Source organism: Loxodonta africana, chromosome 11 (genome assembly GCF_030014295.1).
Source record: "Loxodonta africana isolate mLoxAfr1 chromosome 11, mLoxAfr1.hap2, whole genome shotgun sequence".
Lineage (NCBI taxonomy): Eukaryota > Metazoa > Chordata > Mammalia > Proboscidea > Elephantidae > Loxodonta > Loxodonta africana.
The window spans coordinates 47,150,839-47,174,717 of record NC_087352.1 but is presented as its reverse complement, the minus strand read 5'-3'; the positions used below and the strand labels follow the sequence as shown (position 1 = coordinate 47,174,717).

At 38.0% G+C, this 23,879-nt stretch overlaps 1 protein-coding gene across 1 annotated transcript in view; it reads left to right on the top strand.

The window, feature by feature from the left end:
* The first annotated feature begins 5,032 nt into the window (after positions 1-5,032).
* The window catches only part of LOC100662733 (glutamate decarboxylase 1-like), an 80,268-nt gene continuing 61,421 nt past the window's right edge, over positions 5,033-23,879 (top strand). Inside the window, exon 1 of the mRNA XM_064293211.1 lies at positions 5,033-5,255. Within this exon, the coding sequence (XP_064149281.1) occupies positions 5,033-5,255 (223 nt within the window). The remainder of the gene's footprint in view (positions 5,256-23,879) is intronic.

Below are 23,879 nucleotides of genomic sequence, written 5' to 3'. Positions count from 1 at the left end.
ACATGAGAAAATGCTCTCGATCATTAGCCATTAGAGAAATGCAAATTATAACCACAGTGAGATTCCATCTCACACCAACAAGGCTGGCATTAATCCAAAAACACAAAATAATAAATGTTGGAGAGGCTGCGAAGAGATTGGAACCCTTATACACTGCTGGTGGGAATGTAAAATGGTACAACCACTTTGGAAATCTATCTGGCGTTATCTTAAACAGTTAGAAATAGAACTACCGTACAACCCAGAAATCCCACTCCTCGGAATATACCCTAGAGATACAAGAGCCTTCACACAAACAGACATACGCACACCCATGTTTATTGCAGCACTGTTTACAATAGCAAAAAGCTGGAAGCAACCAAGGTGTCCATCAACAGATGAATGGGTAAATAAATTGTGGTATATTCACACAATGGAATACTACGCATCGATAAAGAACAGTGACGAATCTGTGAAACATTTCATAACATGGAGGAACCTGGAAGGCATTATGCTGAGCGAAATTAGTCATAGGCAAAAGGACAAATATTGTATAAGACCACTATTATAAGATCTTGAGAAATAGAAAAAACTGAGAAGAACACATACTTTTGTGGTTACGAAGGGGGGAGGTAGGGAGGGAGGGAGAGGGTTTTTTATTGATTAATCAGTAGATAAGAACTGCTTTAGGTGAAGGGAAAGACAACTCTCAATACTTGGAAGGTCAGCTCAATTGGACTGGATCAAAAGCAAAGAAGTTTCCGGGATAAAATGAATGCTTCAAAGGTCAGCGGAGCAAGGGCGGGGTTCTGGGGAACATGGTTTGTGGGGACTTCTAAGTCAATTGGCAAAATAATTCTATTATGAAAACATTCTGCATCCCACTTTGAAATATGGTGTCTGGGGTCTTAAATGCTAACAAGCGGCCATCTAAGATGCATCAATTGGTCTCAACCCACCTGGAGCAAAGGGAAATGAAGAACACCAAGGTCACACGACAACTAAGAGCCCAAGAGACAGAAAGGGCCACATGAACCAGAGACCTACATCATCCTGAGACCAGAAGAACTAGTTGGTGCCTGGCCACAATCGATGACTGCCCTGTCAGGGAGCACAACAGAGAACTCCTGAGGGAGCAGGAGATCAGTGGGATGCAGACCCCAAATTCTCATAAAAAGCCCATACTTAATGGTCTGACTGAGACTAGAGGAATCCCGACGGCCATGGTCCCCAGACCTTCTGTTGGCACAGGACAGGAACCATCCCCGAAGACAACTCATCAGACATGAAAGGGACTGGTCAGCAGGTGGGATAGAGATGCTGATGAACTGATGAAGAGTGAGCTAATTATATCAGGTGGACACTTGAGATTGTGTTGGCAACTCTTGTCTGGAGGGGGGATGGGAGGATAGAGAGAGAGGGAAGCTGGCAAAATTGTCACAAAAGGAGAGGCTGAAAGGGCTGACTCAATAGGGGGAGAGCAAGTGGGAGTACGGAGTAAGATGTATGTAAACTTATATGTGACAGACTGATTGGATTTGTAAATGTTCACTTGAAGCTTAATAAAAGTTAATTAAAAAAAAAAAGCAAGTGTCCAATCTGAAGAACAGAGAACAAAGATTAAAGAAAAGTGAACAGACAGAGCCTCAGTACCTGTGGAAAAATATATGTGTTATACATAGACAGTATCTGGTCTAATATATGTGTAATTGTGGTTCCAAAAAGAGAAGAGACTGAGAATGGAACAGAAATAAGATAAAAAAGGAAGACATACGGCCAAAGATTTTACAAATTTGATGACAAACTTTGATGTAGACACAAGAGGAAAAAAAAACTGACAGTGAGAAAACAGAAAAAGAAAACAAATCAAAAACACTTATGCACAACGTAGTCAAACTCTGAATTAAAAAAAGAGAGAGACAAACAGATAATTTGGAATGCAACCAGAGAAAAATGACACATTTAATACAGGTAAATTATAGTCTTAATGCACATGATGTCATCAAATATAAAAGCAGCTAAGAAAACAATGAAACAAAATATTTAAAGTGCTGAATAAAAACAAAACAAAACAAAAACCTGGCAATCCAGAATTTTATATCCAGCATTTTTCCCAAAAACCTAAGGTGGATTGAAGACAATTTCAGATCAACAATAACAGGTAAAAAAATTTGTCAAAGGTTCACCTGTACTATAAACAATATGACCACACATTAAATGATAATGCAGCCTAAACTTAGTTTTTTTCATGCCACAGCAAATTTTAGCAAATAAGAAGAGACAACAAAGTATAAATTTAATTTCGCTTTCCTTTTACAAATGATAAAGTGTTCATACCTGAAGTAGTCAGCTTTTCATATTATATTAGCAATCTTCGGTGCTTACTCTTTGCACTTATTTTGGCAAATGGGCAAACTAAGATTTATTAGCCCCAAATTCCAACATCAGAAAGCTTTAATCTAGAAAGCTGAATCCAGATACCTTTCTACATTTTTAAATCAAGGGCTTAAAGTAATTTTTGGTAGTCAGTTCAGACTTGAAAGATTTAAAAGCGGAGAAAAAAAGACTTTGTGATTTCCTTTGAGGTCTTTCTATTTTTGTTTTTTATATGCTCCTGATAATTCAATTTTACAGTAAAATTATAGGTGCCTGGCATGGCTCATTATTTCCCTCTTCTAAAGTTATACTCCTTATTGCCCTCTGGACAGAAAGAATCTATCCTTCTATGACCATGAACTTAGGCCTGTGAGACCTTTGGTACAGCAGCAACAGAGAGCCATATGGGCTTGAGCCAGTTGACCTTGCTACAGCTCATCACTGCAGTCCTGAGTCAACAGCTCCATGGCACTTCGACACCTGACAGGGTGATTCTTCGTAACAGGGTTAGTATATGGACTCATCACGGTTTCTCAGCCACAACATAGTCACAGTAGGTCAGAATTAAATCATGACAATGAGGAGCCCTCAGCAAGTGTTACAGATGACATGAGCTTGGTGCCACATTTGTCATACCTGGCCATTTCAGCACAGATTGCTAGATCCCCTTTATTCATGCAAAGTAACATGTGAATTTGGGACACAAAGGGGGAAAAAACATGCAGTTTAAATTTGATTAAAGAAATCTCAAATACACGGTCAAATGAAATACAAGACAGCCTAATGAGTAGTAAATGAAGGAAAAGAGAATGTCTGATGAACAAAATCTCTTACTGCCTTTTGCAATTATTAAGCCATATTTATATTTTCTAATATTTAGTTTATTTAAATTTTCTGAAAAGCCAACACGTTACCCAGTTTAAGATTATTAACTTTTTTTTTTTTTTTTTACTATCTTTTAAGAGCACAACAAACACTGACTAATACAGCTGTGCTTTTTATTTATCCTTCTGGAATCCATAAACACCAAGTGCTTAGCACATACAACTTAGACAACTAAAAGAAGGAAAAGCTGCATTTTCTAGTACAAATTAGTTCTTGTAAGAGAAAAGTGATTGGTCATTTGCCACCACTAATTCAGAGATTTGTTTGTCTAAAGTGAGAATGCATAAAATAATTGATTTCATTGTCAAGAATAAGACTCACAAGCACCCGTTTTTATAGCTTCAGATCAGATTACTGAAAGTCAGGAAGCTGACTCACAGGAAGAAAATCCTCAATGACACAAACCTCTCCAACAAAGGAAAACATCAGTCTTCTTTCTTCCAATATTCAGATATAGTCCTTTGGTGGAAAGGGAAGATTATTGTAATTTAAAATAAAATAATCAAAGTTATTCTCTCCATAGGGTTTCCACTACGTGCTCAGTTGAGGTGAACTAAAGGCCATTTTGCCACTGACGTTAAAAAAAAAAAAAAAAAGCAGCCAATAAATCATGCACCCAGAAATAAAGTGTGCATTTCAAATAATGCTGTCTATCACACATATTGTTGCAGAAATCCAGATTCTTAGCAGTGGTTGAAAATGTCAGCAGGCAGTCAGCAGTGGGCACATTACTGGAATGGAATATTACCCTCACGCTCTGCATTATTAACTCAGAGGCTTCTCCTGGAATTGTGTAAACACTATATATTTGCTGCCTTGAGAATGTGGTCTTGTGAGGTGTCATCACGTGGTATTCCCTGAAATGCAATCATAGAGCCATCAGTTTCACGGCATTAGAGTGATAAAATAGTTTCTGCTACTTCTCAGCCTAGTGCTTTATCCAAGTGCATTGCCAAATGGTGATACGCTCCATTTATGAACATAGCCTCTTCTATAAAGCATTAGCCGTAGACAGAAATGGCTGTAATCTTATAGTAGTTCCATTCACTCACTTCATGAATTTTTAGGTCCCTGCAAACATCCTACAGTTTTCCTTATAATAACAGTAATTGTAATGTATAGAGAGGCAAGGCAGTTTTTGCTTTTACTGATACTCTCACAGAGCCATCAATTTCTTTAACCTTTCAGGGTGTTCCTACTTTAAGGATAAACAAGTTAGGCACTCACAAGTGACTTCAAAGGACGAATGGGCTGACTTCATATGAGTCAGAACTCTGACCACCAATTCTTATGTACATGACCATTTCTTTCCCATGACACCACTGCTGGACCAGGACTTTGGAAATATATTCCCCATTTTAGAGTGTGGACCTTATAAAAACACAAACCCACTGCTGTTGAGTCGATTCTGACTCATAGCAACCCGATAAGACAGAGTAGAACTGCCCCATAGAGTTTCCAAGTAGCGCCTGGTGGACTTGAACTGCCAACGTTTTGGTTAACAGCCGTAGCACTTAACCACTACACCACCAGGGTTTCCGTGGGCCTTATAGTGTTTTGGAATTAAGCAGGCTGGGATTTCAGATCAAACTCCAGAATTTACAGTCTATGTGAATAACCTCATTTTCTTTGAGCTTCATCTTTAAAGTCGAAATAATAAATAACTCTTGCAGGGTTGTTTTGAAAGCTACTTCGTGGAAAGATATGGTCCTCCAAGTAGTGATGGAAATTAGACAAGGCACCTGTGCATTCGTAACATCATGAACACTGTATCCATCCTAACCTTGTGGCGATGTACCTTAGCTGGTCACTACAGGCTATGTCCTCTGTTCTACACTGCCTGATGCACAAGTACTTAGCATATTACAATTACTATAATCTTATTAGGAAGAATAAAGATAGTAAGAGTTCCTACTGCGTGCCAGGCATCGCTCAAGGCTTTAAGAATGCACTTGTTTTGCGCTTCCAGAGCTTTGCTGCAGAGACAGCAGTGTCCATACTTAATTCACAGTCAAGTGAGTGCTAGCTATTCTTCAGGAAGAGCTATTGTTTCATTTGTCTGTAGGCTCGCTTGCCTACACATGGTATATGCTCAGGGAAGACCCTGAAAAAATCCTGGGAGGTGGCAAGATTTCAGGCTGTGTTCTCACTCCAGAAAAACTTGCAAGCAGAGAAGACTTAAGTTTTGATGTCAACATGCACTACAATGACAGGTAAAGTCACCTAGCACCCCAGTGACACTCCTATCTCCTAATATTTGGGGAATTCTTTTCATTGTCCATCTGTCTTAGTTACTTAGTGCTACCTTAACAGATATGCCACAAGTGGATGGCTTTAAAGAACAGAAATTTATTTTCTCACAGTTCAGGGGGCTAGAAGTCCAAATTCAGGGCATAGTTCTAGGCGCAGGTCGTTCCTCATCTGTTTTAGCTTCAGTAACTGCCAGCAATCCTTGGAGTTCCTGGGTTTGTAGCTGCATCTGCCTCTTTTGTTTATCTTACTTTCCCCCCTGTGTGTGTCCCTGTGTCTATTTTGATCTTTTTATAACTCAGTAGTGGTTAGATTTAAAATCTACCCTACGTTGGTATGACCTCATTAACACAGCAAAAGTAACCCCTCTATTTCCAACAGGATCATATTTACAGGTACAGGGGTTAGGATTTCAACACCTGTTTTTGGGGAACAGAATTCAGTCCATAACACCATTCATCCACTTGCCCTAGAAGGACAGATTTATATCATAGGCACATATTCAAATGCAATGATTGTGCTGTGCCAATTAAAGTAGAATGGTTTACTATGCAAAGATTATGAACAACGATGAATCCATGAAACATATCGTAACACGGAGAAATCTGGAAGCCATTATGCTGAATGAAATTAGTCAGTTGCAAACGGATGTATGAGACCACTATTATAAGAACTCAAGAAATAGTTTAAACACAGAAGGAAATATTCTTTGATAGTTATGAGTGTGGGGAGGGGCACTCACTAAATAGATAGTAGACAAGGACTAGTTTAGGTGAACAGAAAGACAACATACAATACAGGAAAGGTCAGCACAACCAGACTAAACCAAAAGCAAAGAAGTTTCCTGAATATAACTGAACACTTTGAAGGCCAGAGTAGCAGGGATGGAGGTTGGTGGACCATAATTTCAGGAGACATCTAGGTCAATTGGCATAACAAAATGTATCAAGAAAACGATCTGCATCCCACTTTGGTGAGTGGCTTCTGGAACCTTAAATGCTAGCAAGTGGCCATCTAAGATGCATCAATTGGTCTCAACCCATCTAGAGTAAAGGGGAATGAAGAATACCAAAGACACAAGGTAAATATGAGCCCAAGAGACAGAGCTGTTGTTGTTGTTGTTGTGTGCTGTCGAGTCGATTCCAACTCATAGCGATTCTATAGGACAGAGTAGAACTGCTCCATATGGTTTCCAAGGAGCCTCTTGGGGATTCGAACTGCCGGCCTTTTGGTTAACAGCCATAGCTCCTAACTGTTATGCCACCAGGGTTTCCAAGAGACAGAAAGGGCCACAAAAACCAGAGACTCCATCAGCCTGAGACTGGAAGAACTAGATGGTGCTGGCTGTAACCGATGACTGCCCAGATGGGGAACACAACAGAGAATCCCTGATGAAGCAGGAGAACAGTGAGATGTAGACCTCAAATTCTTGTGAAAAGAACAGACCTAATGGTCTGACCAAGACTGGCAGGTCATAGTCCCCAGACCTTCTGTTAGCCCAAAACTGGAAACATTCCTGAAGCTAAGTCTTCAGACAGGGATTGGGACTGGACTATACGACAGAAAATGATACTGGTGAGGAGTGAGTTTCTTGGCTCAAGTAGACACATGAGACTATGTTGGCAGCTCCTGTCTGGAGTGAGATGAGAAGGCAGAGGGGGACAGGAGCTGTTTGAATGGACATGGAGACTACAGGGTGGAGAGGAGGAGTGTGCTATCTCATTAGGGGGAGGGCAGCTAGGATTACACAGCAAGGTATATATGTTTTTGTATGAGAGACTGACTTGATTTGTAAACTTTCACTTAAAGCACAGTAAAAAAAAAAAAAAATGAGCCAAAATAAAAATAAATCCTCATATGTTGTCCAGTTTAGTCACAAAAAGATATACAAGCTTGCATTTTTTTTTCATATTGATTTGTGCTTCCTGGTTTCTAATAAAAAAGAAATTCTAAAATATAAGGTAGAAATCTCTTACGTTGTGTGTGTGACCCTTACTATTATTAAAATTGAAAGAATTGTTGATTTAGTTTTTATTATTGCTGAATATGTTTATTAGAAATTGAAATAATAAATATCAATGTCTCCAGCAAGACACAGTACTGAGTTGAAGTGGCTCCTTTCCCATGACAAATAATAATAAAATGCTGAATAAAATACAAAAATAAACACCTAAAATGCACAGCTAAGTTCTAAAGAAAGAAAGCAAAACTTTGAGTGCTAGAAATGGATAAGACACTCAAAGCAGAGCAATAAACTAGAGCTGATAATTTTACAACTCCAGGTGGTGGGAAGAGAAGGGAAGAGGTCCAGATATAAACTCTAGAAACTTGGGGCAGGAGTTCCAACCCCACACAGGGCCTTATACCAATTATGTCTAAATTAATAAAGTTATAAAGCTGGGCCACAAAGGTTTGCCTTTTCTGTGAGAACAAAATCAGAAAACTCTTTCACCAGCCTGGAGAAACTGAAAGGAAGAATATCTTGTCTGGGGTACAGGCTACCGTTGGGGTAGGGAGTATCTTACAAACATTAAAAACTCCAAAAAAGGTGCCACTTATGAGTGGCTTTCACATTTGTGGTACAGGGAACCAAACTGAAAGGATAAACATAATAATTGGACCTTACTTCTAAAAGCTATGAGGTTTGGCAGTAAAAGCAAACAAAAAATTGTACTGCAGGCATACTCCCAAAATTCAGATCATATGAGATTCCATAGGAGGAGAAGTCCGACAAAGAAGGGATCAATATTAAAAAACAAACAAACAACAATGACAACAAAAAACCATGACCGTATACAAAATGAACTATCATGAAAGTGTATAGCAACAGATGCACAAAAAATGGAATTTGTATTTCAAGTACTAGAAGCACTAGTGAAATCTTAAAATGACTATGCCATAAAATCTAAGAGGATAGTAGCTAAAAAAGCAAGACATCATAAAATAAAGAATAGGCTTTCTTAAGAAAGAACCTTATTATCCTGAGGTTCGAACATGTCAACACTCAGTAAACATAGGCTAATAATACAAAAATTACAAAACAAGGGTGGTTCCTGTCTGGAGGCAGGATGAGTAAGCAGGAAGGAACAGGAGCTGGTTGAATGGACCCAGGGAACCTGTGGGGGAAAAAGGGAATGTGTTGTCACATTGTGGGGATTGCAACAAATGCCACACAGACACAGACACAGACACAGACACACACACGATCACAAAACAAGCCATCATGAATGAGTCAGCAGAAGCTGAAAATGGCAGAATTTAACTCTAAGAACTTAGATAATGAAAATTATTACAGATTATAAAATGAAGGTCCCAAAAGCTTGACTCCATCCACGTCATTAAGGTCTACTCTAATTCGAGGAGGCAAGTCTTCCCTAGTCGTATTTTGAGTGCTTTCCAATGTGGGGGGCTCATTTTCCAGCACTATATTAGATAATGTTTCACTGCTATTCATAAGGTTTTCACTGGCCAAGTTTTTCAGAAGTAGACTGCCAGGTCCTCCTTCCTAGTCTTCTTATTCTGGAAGTTCCACTAAAACCTGCCCATCGTGGGTAACCCTGATGGTATTTGAAATACCAGTGGCACAGCTTCCAGCATCACAGCAAAATGCAAGCCACTACAGTACAACAAACTGATAGATGCATGGTAGCTTCAAAGTAGAGTCAATCTTAACGACATGGATGGAGTAAAGCTTTTGAGACCTTCATTTGCTGATGTGCCATGACTAAAAATGAGAATAAAAATAGCTACAAACATCCATTAACAATCGGAATGTGGAAAGCACAAAGTATGAATTAAAGACAATTTGAAGTTGTCAAAAACGAAATGGAACAGCCGAAGACCTATATCTTAGGCATTAGTGAGCTGAAATGGACTCGTACTGGCCATTTTGAACTGGACAATTATATGGTTTACTATGCTGGGAATGACAAACTGAAGAGGAACAGCATCACATTCATTGTCAAATAGAACAAATCAAGATCTATCCTGAAGTACAATGCTGTCAGTGACAGGATGATATCCATATGCCTATAAGAAAGACCTGTTAATATGACTATTATTCAAATTTATGCACCAACCACTAATGTCAAAGATGAAGAAATTGAAGATTCCTACCAACTTCTGCAGTCTGAAATTGATTAAACATGCAATCAAGATGCATTAATAATTATTGGTGACTAGAAAACAGACGTCAGAAACAAAGAAAAAGGATCAGTAGTCGGAAACTATGGCCTTGGTAACATGAATGACACTGGAATAAGACCAATTGCTTATTCACTGGAAATAGCTTTTCTCAACAACATAAAGGGTCGCTACACACATGGGCCTCACCAGATGGAATATGCAGGAATCAAATCAACTAGACCTTCAGAAAGAGATGATGGAGAAGCTTAATATTATCAGTTAAATGGAATAGATCATCAACTGCTTATATGCGAGTTTAAGTTGAAGCTGAAGAAAGTTAAAACAAATTCATGAGAGCCAAAATATGACCTTGAGTATATCCTACCTGAATTTAGAGACTATCCAAGAACAGATCTGACGCATCGAACACTGATGATCAAAGATCAGATGACATCAAAGACATCATATATAAAGAAAGCAAAAGGTCATTAAAAAGACAGGAAAGAAAGAAAAGACCAAAATGGATGTCAGGGAGACTTGGAAACTTGCTCTTGGATGTTAGCTAAAGAGAATGCAAGAAATGATGAGGTAAAAGAGCTGAACAGAAGACCCCAAAGGGAAGCTTGAGAAGACAAAGTAAAGTATTATAATGAAATGTGCAAAGACCTGGAGCTAGAAAACCAAGAGGGAAGAACACATTCAGCATTTCTCAAACTGAAAGAACTGAAGAAAAAAGTCAAGCCTCGAGATGCAATATTGAAAGATTCTATGGGCAAAATATTGAACGATGCAGGAAGCATCAAAAGAAGATGGAAGGAATACACAGAGTCACTATACCAAAAAGAATTGGTCAACGTTCAACCATTTCAGGAGGTAGCATGTTGTCAAGAACCACCATTACTGAAGGAAGAAGCCCAAGCTGCACTAAAGGCATTGGTGAAAAACAAGGCTCCAGGAATTGACGGAATACTAATTGAGATGTTTCAACAAACAGATGCAAACCTGGAAGGGCTAACTTGTCTATTCCAAGAAATTTGCAAGATGACTACCTTGTCAGCTGACAGGAAGTGATTCATATACGTGCCCATTCTAAAGAAAGGTGATTCAATGGAATGTGGAAATTATTGAATAATATCATTACTATCACACGCAAGTAAAATTTTGCTGAAGATAACTTAAAAACAGTTACAGCAGTACACTGACAGAGAATTCAAGCCAGATTCAGAAGAGGACATGGAATGAGGGATATCATTGCTGATGTCAGATGGATCTTAGCTGAAAGCAGAGAATACCAGAAAGAGGTTTACCTATGTTTTATTGACTATACGAAGGCGTTTAACTTTGTGGATCATAACAAATTATGGCTAACATTGCAATGAATGGTAATTCCAGAACACTTAATTGTGCTTATGTGGAACATGTATGTAGACCAACAGGCAGTTGTTCAAAGAGAACAAGGGAATACTGCATGGTTTAAAACCAGGGAAGGTGTGCATCAGGGTTGTATCCTTTCACCATACTTATTCAATCTGTATGCTGTGCAAATAATCCGAGAAGTTGGACTATATGAAGAAGAATGCAGTATCAGGATTGCAGGAAGACTTATTACCAACCTGTGATATGCCGATGACACAACCTTGCTTGCTGAAAGTGAAAAGGATTTGAAGCACTAACTAATCAAGATCAAAGATATGGATTACACCTCAACATAAAGAAAACAAAAATCTTCACAACTGCACCAATAAGCAGCGTCATGATAAATGGAGAAAATATCGAAGTTGTCAAGGATTTCATTTTACTTGAATCTACCATCAAAGTCCATGGAGCAGCACTCAAGAAATCAAATGACATATTGCATGCAAATCTGCCACAAAAGTCCTCTTTAAAGTCTTAAAAAGCAAAGATGTCACCTTGAGGACTAAGGTGTGCCTGACCCAAGCCATGGTATTTTCATTTCCCTCATATGGATGTGAAAGCTGTACAATGAATAAGGAAGACCAAAGAAGAATTCATGCATTTGAATTATGGTGTTTGCAAAGAATATTGAATATATCATGGACTGCCAGAAGAACTAACAAATCTGTCTTGGAAGAAGTACAGCCAGGATGTTCCTTAGAAGCGAGGATGGTGAGACTTTGTCTCACTTACTTTAGCCATGTTTTCGGGAGGGACCAACCCTTGGAAAAGAGCATCATGCTTGGTAAAGTATAGGGTCAGTGAAAAAGAGGAAGACCATCAACAGGATGGACTGAAACAGTGGCTACAACAATGGGCTCAAGCATAGCAAGGATTTTGAAGAAGGTGCAGGAATGGGCAGTGTTGTACGTAGGTTTGCTATGAGTCAGAACCAACTTGAAGGCACCTAACAAAAACAACAACCAGCAATTCCTGACCTGTTAGTTTCCCATATACCTTACTTAACTTTTTCTCCCCAAATACTGTTTTCCCGGGTTCCTTCCTCAGTAAGGATTTACAAACTTGGAAACCCTACAAGGCAGTTCTACTCTGTCCTACAGGGTTGCTGTATGTCGAAATTGACTCAACATCAATGGGTTTTTTTTTTGTTTTGTTTTGTTTTACATTGTTATAAATGACATTGGACTAGAAGTCTTGGCTACTTTAAATTTTATGTTTGTGATTTGCAAAATGAAATGGATATCTGCCTCTCCATACTGTTACTAAGATCCAGTGAGGCAAAGTGTGCTTAAGTGCTTGAGAAACAATAATGTACTTTTGAATTATAAAGTATAATCATTAGCTATCATTCAAATACCACCTTAGACCCTTCTTGTCTCTGCAGTTATTCTTACCTATTTTAGCTTATACTGATGACAATAATGACTAACACTTCGAGATATATGCCAGATAGTGTCATAAATGCTTTACGCATGTAAGTTATTTTACCCTCACAACAACCCTAACATGTAGGTTATATATCATTTCCATTTAACAGCTGAAGAAACTGAGTCACAGGGCTGTTAATAACTTGCCTGAAGTAAAACATCCACTAACTGATGGAATTGAAATTTGAATCTTAGCCTTCTAACTAGAGTGTTTTGTTCAGAACTATAATGTCAGTATGATCTGTGCCAATCACTTTTGCATTTAAACATATGAAGTAATTAAATAGAATGTTGCAGCAATTACTTCTTGTCTCCCTAGTGTGTTTATAAATTCCTTGAGGTAAAAAAACAAACAAACAAATGCATCTCATATTTCATTGGTACTGCACATGGCAAAGTATATAGTATGTTGTTGTTGTTGTTAGGTGCGGTCGAGTTGGTTGCGACTCATAGCGACCCTATGCACAACAGAACAAAGCATTGCCTGGTCTTGAGCCATCCTTATAAAGTATATAGTATATGCTCATCAAATACTTCATAAATTAACTAAATTAGAGAAAATACTGACTGAGGTTGAGTTCCCTGGGAGACAGTCTGTGAGACAGAGACTTGAGTGTGGGAAGTTTATTGGGTAGCAATCTAGGGGAAAACATCAGTGAAGGAAGGTGAACTGGGAGATTAACTGCAATGCAGTCACTACCATGGCCTCAACAAATGCCATGTAAAATTCAGAACTGTCTCAGTTGAGGCAAGGGGCTAGAACTTTTTACCTCTGCGTCTATCAGTCATTAGATATGGCCTTCTCCATAATCTCTTCTTGAGTAAGGCAGTTCACCCTGGCTAGAGGCAAAGAGACTCAGCTCTGAGCCATTTGCTCCAAATACTCTTGGCAGCTGGGGTAATTGGTATCTCCGATTGCGATGGCATGCCACAATGTCCTCTCTACTTGATTTCTTGCACCACACACTTCTATTTGCTTTGTATAATAAGTTCACACCACCTGGAAACAGTGTCTCTAGGATTTTGTCTGGTCACTTTTCCTAGGAATCTTGCAAGAGTGATAATGGAGTGTCCTACAACTGCAAGCACTGCAGCTAGTCTCAGGGTAGCAACTACCACTCATTACCTCCTTCCATTCTAGATTCCTCTCACCCAGCACATTTACCTGGTGCAGTAGCACAGATCCTCATACTTAAGGGCTCTGAAGCCATGGTTATACAATGCTCTTATTGGAAGTGGCTGCTGCACTTGTCTGTAGACCATTAAAATTGAGTGAAGGAGTAGAAATAGATGACCCTTTGGATCATCTAGATGTTAAGACTATTTTTTCCTTCTCACTTTGTGTAAGAGCAGAGTTATCTCCTCCTGATAAAAAAAAAAATTTTTTTTTTTTTTTTTTTGATGATCAGGGTCAATTACCGCTGCCAGGATGATTACTCATTTCTTTGCCTGCAGGTGTCATGACACCACAAGAAAAACCCAAAATAACCAGGCAGCAGTTGCAGTTTAATGGGCATCTTGCTGTGTCCCTTGGTTGAAGTGTTCACTATCTGGAAACCAAAAACTTTGTCTTAGTTTGCTATGGCTGCCATAACAACATACCACAAAGCGGGTAAATTTAAAGAAGAAGAATTTATTTTCTCACAACTCTGAAGGCTAGGAGTCTAAATTCAGGGCATCAGGACAACCATTTTTTCTCTTTCTTTGTCTGATGTATGGAAGATTTTTCCTGTCTTTTCCAACTTCTGGTAGCCTCAGCCATCTATTGGCATGTCTTGGCTGTTTGTAGTTGTATCTTTTCATGGCATTTTCCCCCTATAATACCCTCTTTCCATGTCTTTTATTCCCTTTTATAAGACACCACTCAGAAGAGATTAGGACTGGGACCTACCCTGCTCTTCTATGACTTAAGTGATAATGTCTTCATAGAATAATCTATTTCCTCCAAAGTCATATACACAGGTACAGGGGTTAGGAATTCAACCTATCTTTTTGGGAAACACAATTCAATTCCTAACAGCCTCTGAACCTGAAATGACCAGAATTGTGAGGTGAGAAGTATAAGGTCCTCAAATGGCTCTGTGGGGAGTAATGTAGTGAGACACTTCTACTTCAACTCGTGTTTCCTGAACCCATGATTTCTATTTCTTTGTGATATAGCACATTATGATGGTTGTGATTTATGATGGACATGTTTTCCTGAAGGATGGCACCTTATCCTCAAGGGTATAATCTCCTAGTTGCCCCTCAACTGCAACTCCAACAGGTGATTCCATCACTCTATTAGGCTGGCAGCTGATAGATGATGCAGTATGTGATAAAACCAGTAGATCCCATGCCACACATCACTGTCCCATGTCACTGGTGCACCTCCTTTGTTATAAAGTGGGTCTTTGGTCTTATGCAATGATACATGGAATCCTGTGTCAGTGGAGAAAATTTGTAAGCCCTGTCCGTGGTGCTGATCGAGGCCCTGGGACAAGGAGAGACAAAACCATACTTGGACCATATTGTCTATCCCTGTCAAAATAAATCACTGCCCTTTCTAGGTTGGGAGGGGTCCAAATGAACCTATTTGCCACAAAAAGATTAAAAATATCTTTTACAGCTCTGACAATCTAGTAAGTGAACGAGTCATGAAAATTAAACATTACACGGCATCTGTTTCGTGAACCAAGTTCACTTAAGAAAGAATTAATCACTTGGGGCTGGTCAGGAAGGACTCTTACCCAAGAGCATGAGAAGAAGAAAAAATTGCTGCTCTTGGTTTTGGGGTCTCTAGACTGAGGCTGCATTAGCATGGCTCTCAAAAGTTTAGTAAGAGGGGTGGCACTTGCTGACTAACTAGTGTAATAATAGGAAGTGCTTTATGACAGAAATAAAAAAAATGACTGGATTTCAGTGAAGAAATAAAGACTATAGCTCATGGATAGCAAAAAGCTTGGTGACTATGGTGACATTTGTACTCAGTGTTAAATGTTTGGTAGGATTTTGACTTAAGAAGGGATAGGATTAAGAACACTCATCTCCATCAAAAGGAGCAACTAGATTTCAAACACCTGCATCATAAGATGACTGTTTGAATAAACTGAATACTCTGAATATGGATAAAAAAGAATTTATCTTATTGTGGGAATTTTGAATCAATCACATCTAAATCATATTGCTTTTTGCTCTCTACTTGACCTCTCCAAACCAATAATGTCTTTTCTAGAACTGAAAAACATAGACCTCCTAACTTACTATAAATCTCACTATCTGATTTTATCAATGATTTTCCTATGCTGTTTTTAAAAAAAATCCTGTATAAGTAATATAGTAGCCCTATTTTCTTTGTAAACTGTAAGAAGAAAAAACCAGGATTTTGGCTATTAAATACTAAAAAAAGCAATACATTTTTTTCCTGGTCTGGCCTGGTAAACAAAGAAACTGATCATGCTGAGTTAATTTCTTGAGTTTTCTCATTCACAGGCTTCCTACATCCGATTGTAAGTACAAGGGCGCCCTCTATATCTCATTTTTTGTGCAAAATTCCAGTGTTTGTAGATTAGCTTAACAGAATGATCAAGAAGGCAAAGTCTAGTAGATTTATATCCTCAAAATAAAATAAGGAGAAAAACTTAATCACATAATCTTGTAATCTAAATAAAATGCATAATGCTATTTCCTACTTTTTTAAATACTGTAACTAGATACTTTGGTCTTCTAATAATATAGATAACAGGAAGAGTTTTAAGCCTTATACATTATATTCAAATATTACCTATGATATTTCCAAGGTCATATTTGAATTAACAGAAATTTAAAAAATTTCTTTCTTAAAAAATTATGACCTCTTGGAGATGGAGGCAACATGGTGCTATAGACAGAAGCAATATTCCATCCCTCCATAGCAAAGACCTGAAAAACTAAGTAAAACAGATTCAAATGCCAATCCTGGAACCCTAAGCATCAAATGAAGGGATAAAGAACTTGATGAAGCACCAAATGGAATAAGAAACTGACAGACAACAGAGAATGAGGAGAGCTATGGAGGGAGGTCTCCCACCAGCTAACGTGGCATGGATTCTCCGTCTTGGATTACAGCCACCAAGGAACACAGATACGGAGTATGGGAAGGCAACTTCACAGAGCTCTCAACAGGACGCAGAGCACCCGTTAACCAGGGACATACGTTTTCCCACCTCCACCCTTCTTCCCTCTACTCAGCCTCTGCCACTTTCCAACAGACCATGGTAACTAGGCCAGAGGGACATCAACTATCTGCCCCAGGCCCACCCTTCCCTCAGCAGCTGGCTCCTTCAGTGCTTTTTTTGTTCTTGTTGTTGTTGGGTTTTTTTTTTTTTTGGCTTTTTTGGTTTATTTTCTCTCCCTCTTCCTCCCTTCCTTTCCTTTCTCCTTCCCACCTAGCCCTGTGCACCATCCCCTCCCCTTCTTGATGGACTGTGCCACACCACTCAGCTAGAGAGCCACTGGCACATGGCCTCCCCAGGTCTGTGCCATGTCCGCCAGCAGGCTCCCTCAGTGCCATTTTTTTTTCAGTTTCTTCTCTCCCTCTCCCTTCTTTCCTTGCCTTTCTCCCACCCACTTAGCCCTATGAGCTGCCCCCACCCCTTCTCGATGGGCATGTTGCACCAGTCAGCTAGAGAGCCACTGGCACGCAGCCTCCAGGGTCTGTGTTGCCCCCATCAGTTAGCTCCCTCAGGCCTATTTTTTAATTGTTGTTTTGTTTGTTTGTATCTTCTCTCTCTCTCCCTTCCTTCCTTTCCATTCTCCCACCCACCCCATATCCCCCCCCCCACCCTTTTTGACAGGCTGTGCTGTACTGCTTGGCTAGAGAGTCTCTGGCACATAGCCTCTCTGGGTCCTTGCAGCATTATTCAGTATAGCAAAAGAATGGAAACAACCTAAGTGCCTATCAACAGATGAATGGATAAACAAACTGCATACACACAATGGAATACTATGCAACAATAAAGAACAATGATGAATCTGCAAAACATCTCACAGCATGGATGAATCTGGAGGGCATTATGTTGAGTGAAATAAGCCAATCACAAAAGGACAAATACTGTACGAGACCACTATTATAAAAAAACTCATGAAAGGGTTTACACACAGAAAGAAGCAATCTCTGATGGTTACAAGGGAGGGGAGGGGTAAGAAGGGAAAAACACTAACTAGACAATAGATGAGTGGTAACTTTGGTGAAGGATAAGATAGTACACAGTAATGGGGAAGTCAGAACAACTTGACCAAGACAAGGTCATGGAAGCTTCATAGTTACATCTAAACTCCCTGAGGGACTGAATTACTGGGCTGCGGGCTGGGAACCATGATCTCAGGGGACATCTAGCTCAATTGGAGTAATATAATTTATAAAATAAATGTTCTACATCCTACTTTGGTGAGTAGCATCTGGAGTCTTAAAAGTCTGTAAACAGCCATCTAAGATACTCCCCTGGCCCCACCCCACTGGCAAGGGAGAAGGAAGAAAACCATAAACATAAGGGAAAGATTAGTCCAAAAGGCTAATGGACCACAACTACCAGAGCCTCCACCAGACTGAGTCCAGTACAACTAGACGGTGTCTGGCTACCACCACCGACTATTCTGGCAGGGATCACACAGAGGATCCTAGACAGAACGGGAGAAAAATCTAGAACAAAATTCTAACTCACACACATACACAAAAGACTAGATTTACTAATATGAGAGAAACTGGAGAAACCCTGAGAGTATGGCCCCTGAATAACTTTTAACTTGATACTGAAGTTACTATTGAGGTTCACCCTTGAGCCAAGTATTAGACAGGCCCATAAAAAAAGAGACTAAATGGGCACACCAGCTCAGGGGCAAGGACGAGAAGGTAGGAGGTGACAGGAAAGCTGGAAATGAGGAACCCAAGCTTGAGGAGGGGAGAGTGTTGGTATGTTGTGGGTTTGGCAACTAATGTTACGAAACAGTATGTGCGTTAATTGTTTAAATGAGAAACTAATTTGTTTTGTAAACCTTCATTTATAGCACAAACAAACAAACAAAAAATTATGACCTCTGTTATAAATGCAATCTCTAAAGTTTATCTCCACTTGGAACTAATGGAGCTAGATTTTAAGAAGGCCTGATCCTATTTTAAATCTTTTGTCTTTCAGATCAAGCAACTCTTAACTTGCCAGCTATTATTAATTGTCCTTAGTATTCTCTACTTAATATCTTAATAGATTTAGAAACAGCACCCTTTTCTAAATGATTTCACCTAATTAAAGTAATAGCAGTTTCATTTTACAGATTCCATTTTAATTAACTATGTGCTTCATTTGACTGATTTTTAAGAATTTTGATGATGTGCTGAAGAACTTTGTTATCATGACCAATTCAGTTATTTCTGAACGTAGAAAATTTTTAATGTGGCCTAATTTATATGTAGCAGCAGAGTTCCCATTAGATGTGAAACTTTATTTTGTGATTGAAAGTACTGTTTTCATAGCTAAACTCACTGAGTTCTAAAGAAGTAGTTCAGCAATACAAATGTTTTTAGAAAGAAACAACAAAACAAATAATTGATCGAGTCAAAAAATCATTATTAGGTGTTTAATATGTACCACCACTATTCGGGGAGGTAGGGATACAGAATCAAATAAGCTGAAAGCATCACAGCTCTCATGGGAAGGTGTTCAGACAATAAAGACATGAAGAACACTGCCAACCAACTGTAAAACACTCCACGGAGCTAAGAACAATACAAATTCTATTTAAGTATACATGGACCATTCACCAAGATAAACATTGTGCTGGGCCGTAAAACAAGTATCAAAACATTTAAAAGATTTGAAATCAGAGTATGTTCGCATCACATTGGAATTAAATTAGGAATCAATAAAAAAAGATATCTAGAAATTGCCCCTCGTCCCCCATTTGGAAATTAAACCACACACTCCCACTGAACAATGAGGAAATTACAAGAAAATATCTTGAACCAAATAGAAATGAAAACACAATATATTAAAATTTGTGAGTTACAGCTAAAGCCATGCTTAAAAAGATATTTATAGTTTTAAAATCTTATAGTGGAAAAACAAATCTAAGATCAAATGCTGTAAATTTCTATCTTAAAAAAAAAAAGCATTGCCATCAAGTCAATTCTGACTCATAGCGACCCTGTAGGACAGAGTAGAACTGTCCCATAGGGTTTCCAAGGAACGCATGGTGGATTTGAACTGCCAACCTTTTGGTTAGTAGCCCAACTCTTTACCACTACGCCACCAGGGTTTCCAAATATCTCAATAAGTTATAAAATGAGTAAAGTATATGCAAGAAAGAAGGAAAGAAACAAAAAAAAATTATATGCAAGAAAGAAGGAAAGAAATAATAAAGATAAAATAAAAAATCAATGAAAACAAGACAAAATAAGAAAAAAGATTTAAAAAAATTGGAATGAAAGTTGAGAAATTATTACAGATCCTATAGATATGAAAAGGGTAGTAAGGAAATAGTACAAAAAATTTATGGCAATACATTTTAACTATTTAGATAAAATGAACAAATTTCTTGAAAGTTGCAAACTACCGATTTATTAAAACTTTTTCCAGAAGGAATAGAATATCTAACTGGTCCTTTTATAAGAAAACTCCAGACTCAATGGCCTTACTTGTAAAAAAAATAGCGACCCAATAGGGCTTTACCAGTACGCTCTTTAAACATGAAAGGAGAAATAATGCCAATACTACAAAACTCTGAGAAAATAAAGGAGGAGGAATTACACTTCCTAATCCATTTTATAAGGCTGACATTACCCAGACACAAAATTAAACAAAGGTATTTGAAGAAAAGAAATCAATAGGCCAAGTTCAATCAAGAATAAAAAGGTGTCAAAGTCATTATCAATATATTTGCACATTAAATCTAACAAAATCTAAAAAGAGACCACACCATGAATAACTTTAATACCAGAAATGCAAAATGAATTTAACATTTGAAAAATTAAACAGTGTAATTCACCACATAACAAAATAAATAAAAAAAAAAACATATGAATATCTCAATAGGTATATAAAAATTATTGGACAATATTCAATGGTTTTCATGATAATAACTCTCAGCGAGGTAGGAAAAGGAGGAAACATTTGCTACCTGAAAAAGGTCATTTATGAAAAACCTACAGCCAACACGCTTAATGATTGAAAATGATTTCCCCTTAAGATTAAAAAAAACAACAAAAAAAGAGGCAAGTGTATTAGTTTCCTACTGCTGCTGTAATAGATTACCACAAATTTAGTGACTTAAAACAATGCAAATTTATTATCTTACCATTCTAAAATTCATAAGTCTAAAATGGGTCTGCACAGCTCCGTTCCTCCCAGAGGGTCTAGTGGACAATCTGTTTCCGTGACTTTTCCAGCTGTTAGAGGCCACCTACTTTCCCATTTCTTGGCTTGCAGCCCCTTCCTCTATCCTCAAAGCCAGCAGTGTAGCATCTTATCTCCTCTTTAACCTGCTTCCTTCTTACAGGGACCCTTGTGATTACATTAGGCCCAGCTGGATAATCCAGGAAGCTCCTCCTATTTTAAGACTCTTAATTACACCTGCAAAGTTCCTTTAGAATGCCAGGCATCATATTCACAGGTACCAAGGATTAAGACGTGGATGTCTTGCGGGGGCGGGGGCAGAGGGTGGTGGTGGTTATTTAGCCTACCACAGCAAGGATAATGAATCTCACCACTTGTAGCCAACATTGCTCTGGAGGTCCCAGATTTCACAAAAAAAATGGGAAATAAAAAGAAATATGGCTATATAATAGTGTAAAAATATCAAATACTGAAGAATACATTTAACAGAATACATGCAAGTCCTCTACACAGAATATAACAAAATTTTGCTGAAACAAGTTGAAGAGGACCTGAATAAATTGAGAGGTTTTCCATGCTTTTGGATTAGAAGACTAATTATTGTCAAATATTTAATCATCTCTGAATCGAAGTATACATTTAACTCAATTCCATTTAAAATCCCAGTAGTCTTTTTTGTAGAAATTGACAAGGGGAAATGGAAAGGACCTGGAATAGCCAAAGGAATTTTGAAATAAAAGAACAATTGCACTCCTTACCTTACTATAAGGCTATATTAACACTGTGGTATTCATATGAGAATAGGAAATTGGTTAAGGGAATAGAATAGAGAATATAGGAATAGACTCTCATACATACGGTCAATTGACTTTTTACAAAATTGCCAAGGTGATTCAATGGGGAAAAGGTAGTCTTTTTTTAAAAAGTGGTGCAAAAAAAATTGATATCCAGAGTCAAAAAAATGAACCACAATTCTTATATTAAAACAGGAGCCCTGGTGGCCCAGTGGTGAAGAGCTACGGTGAGCTACGACTGCCAATCAAAAGGCCGGCAGGGTGAGTCCACCAGCTGCTCCCTGGAGAGCCTGTGGTGAAGTTCTACTCTGTCCTGGGCTGTTACCGTTGAGTCAGAGTTGACTTGACAGCAACGGGTTTGGTTTCTTTATATTAAAACATGGCAACTTCATGACTTGCAGAATACACCTGCTCCATAGGGTTTTCTTGGCTGTAATCTTTATGAAAGCAGATCTCCTGGACTTTCTTCTGTTGCACCATTGGATGGGTTCATAGCCTTTAGGTTAGTAGCCAATCACAAACCACTTCCACTGGTTGCATGAGTTGGAATTGACTCAATGTCAACAATTTTTTTTTTTTTTTAATTTGAAACAAACTCAAAATGTATCATGTAAGAACAAAAATCCCAAAACTTCTAGGGGAAAATCTTTGCAATGAGATGATGAATGCAGATATAGGGGACGCACTCATTTTTAAGGCCATTTTCCACTGTAACAACTTTATTTTGACTGGCAATGGCCATGACGCTGGTTTGCTTCAACAAGACATTTTATTTGGGGACTCTTCTACCATAATTAAAACAATTGGATCTGTGCAAGGGAGACTCTGAAACAATTAAAATAACCATTTGTTATCTTAAATCATAACTAAGCTTGAGACACTAAAATTAACCTGTTATGATCTATCAGAAAGGACTAAACACTAACCATGAATTTTGGAAAGGAGTTTGGAGTTAGAATATTTTAGCAATATTTCACTTATCCTTTGGGGGGGGATTGAAATAGTTTTTAATTAGGTTATTTAAACCACATGTTAATGGTTTGGCTAAAGTTTTCGATTGGTACTCAATTGGCACACGTGTTAAAGTCTGACACTGTGAAATAGGAAAGGCTAGATAAATTTAGATAAAAAAAAATTTAGATAAGCTAAGTAAAAAACCGAATATCTAATATTTATTCTTCTTGCTTTAATTCTCTAATGGTAATATGCAGCTTTAAAATAGTCTTTTATTCAAAAACAAAAGTTTGAGCATAAAAAACACATTGAATTTATTCACAGTCGACTACGCCTTACCTAGGTTTTAAGGAAAATTCTATCATTTACCAGTAGATATTGTGCTCGATGTCAGCAAAGTCTCTAAGGGGAATAAATGGCTGTTCACAAAGACAAATTTACAAAGTTATCATAAGCAATGCTCACACTTTACATTCTAATGTGAGAGAAGTCTAAACTAAGCCCCAGCATTTTTAATACATTCTGAAACAAAAGGCTTACGAAAATCAAGTTATAATCATGAAAACCAATAGTGTATTCTATGTTTTTCTGGGCTGATACGAAAATTGTAGCTATTCTCCAAATTAATCATCATCCACCGTGTGGGAACTGAAAGTTTTAAAGAGAAGATTGATCCAGTATTTTCATCTCTGCAAAGAGGATGAAGTTACTTGAATACCAGAGAGACTATAAAGGAAAATTCTAGTTTAAAAGAAAATGATGCATCATTTGACATCAATATTCCAGAGGAAATACTGTAACTTTGGTAGAGTAGTTAAATGAGACTTGATTTCATGACAGAATGTGTCTCTAAACTTATACTAACAATGATTGCTGTAAAATTTTAAGTTCAGAACTTGCTGAATTGATGTAAGTGATCCAGTCAAGCTATTCAAGTTTATTCTGTTCTATTATTCTCTGTCCCCCTCTGCCTTTTTTTTTTTTTTCAGAGACCCAGCTTCAAAAGGTAGGGGAATATAGAGGTAATTATAATTTTTTTTTTTAATTACAGGATAACAATGGTGATTATATCTTTCAACTGGAAGACACTCTACTTCCTTTTCATTTGTCAAATTTTACAACAGAACAAACTTCTATGGCTCGAACAATACTTGAATGAACACTAATTGAATTTCATGCCTCATCAGTCAAATTTATGAATATTCCCAATTACTGTCACAGAGCACAAAGCATGGATTTCATTATACTCAACATAGAACAATGTCCTTTAGAGCTGCTGACCTTCAGATCTTTGAGGGACTGAATAAGGACAGGTCCCTTTAAAAATT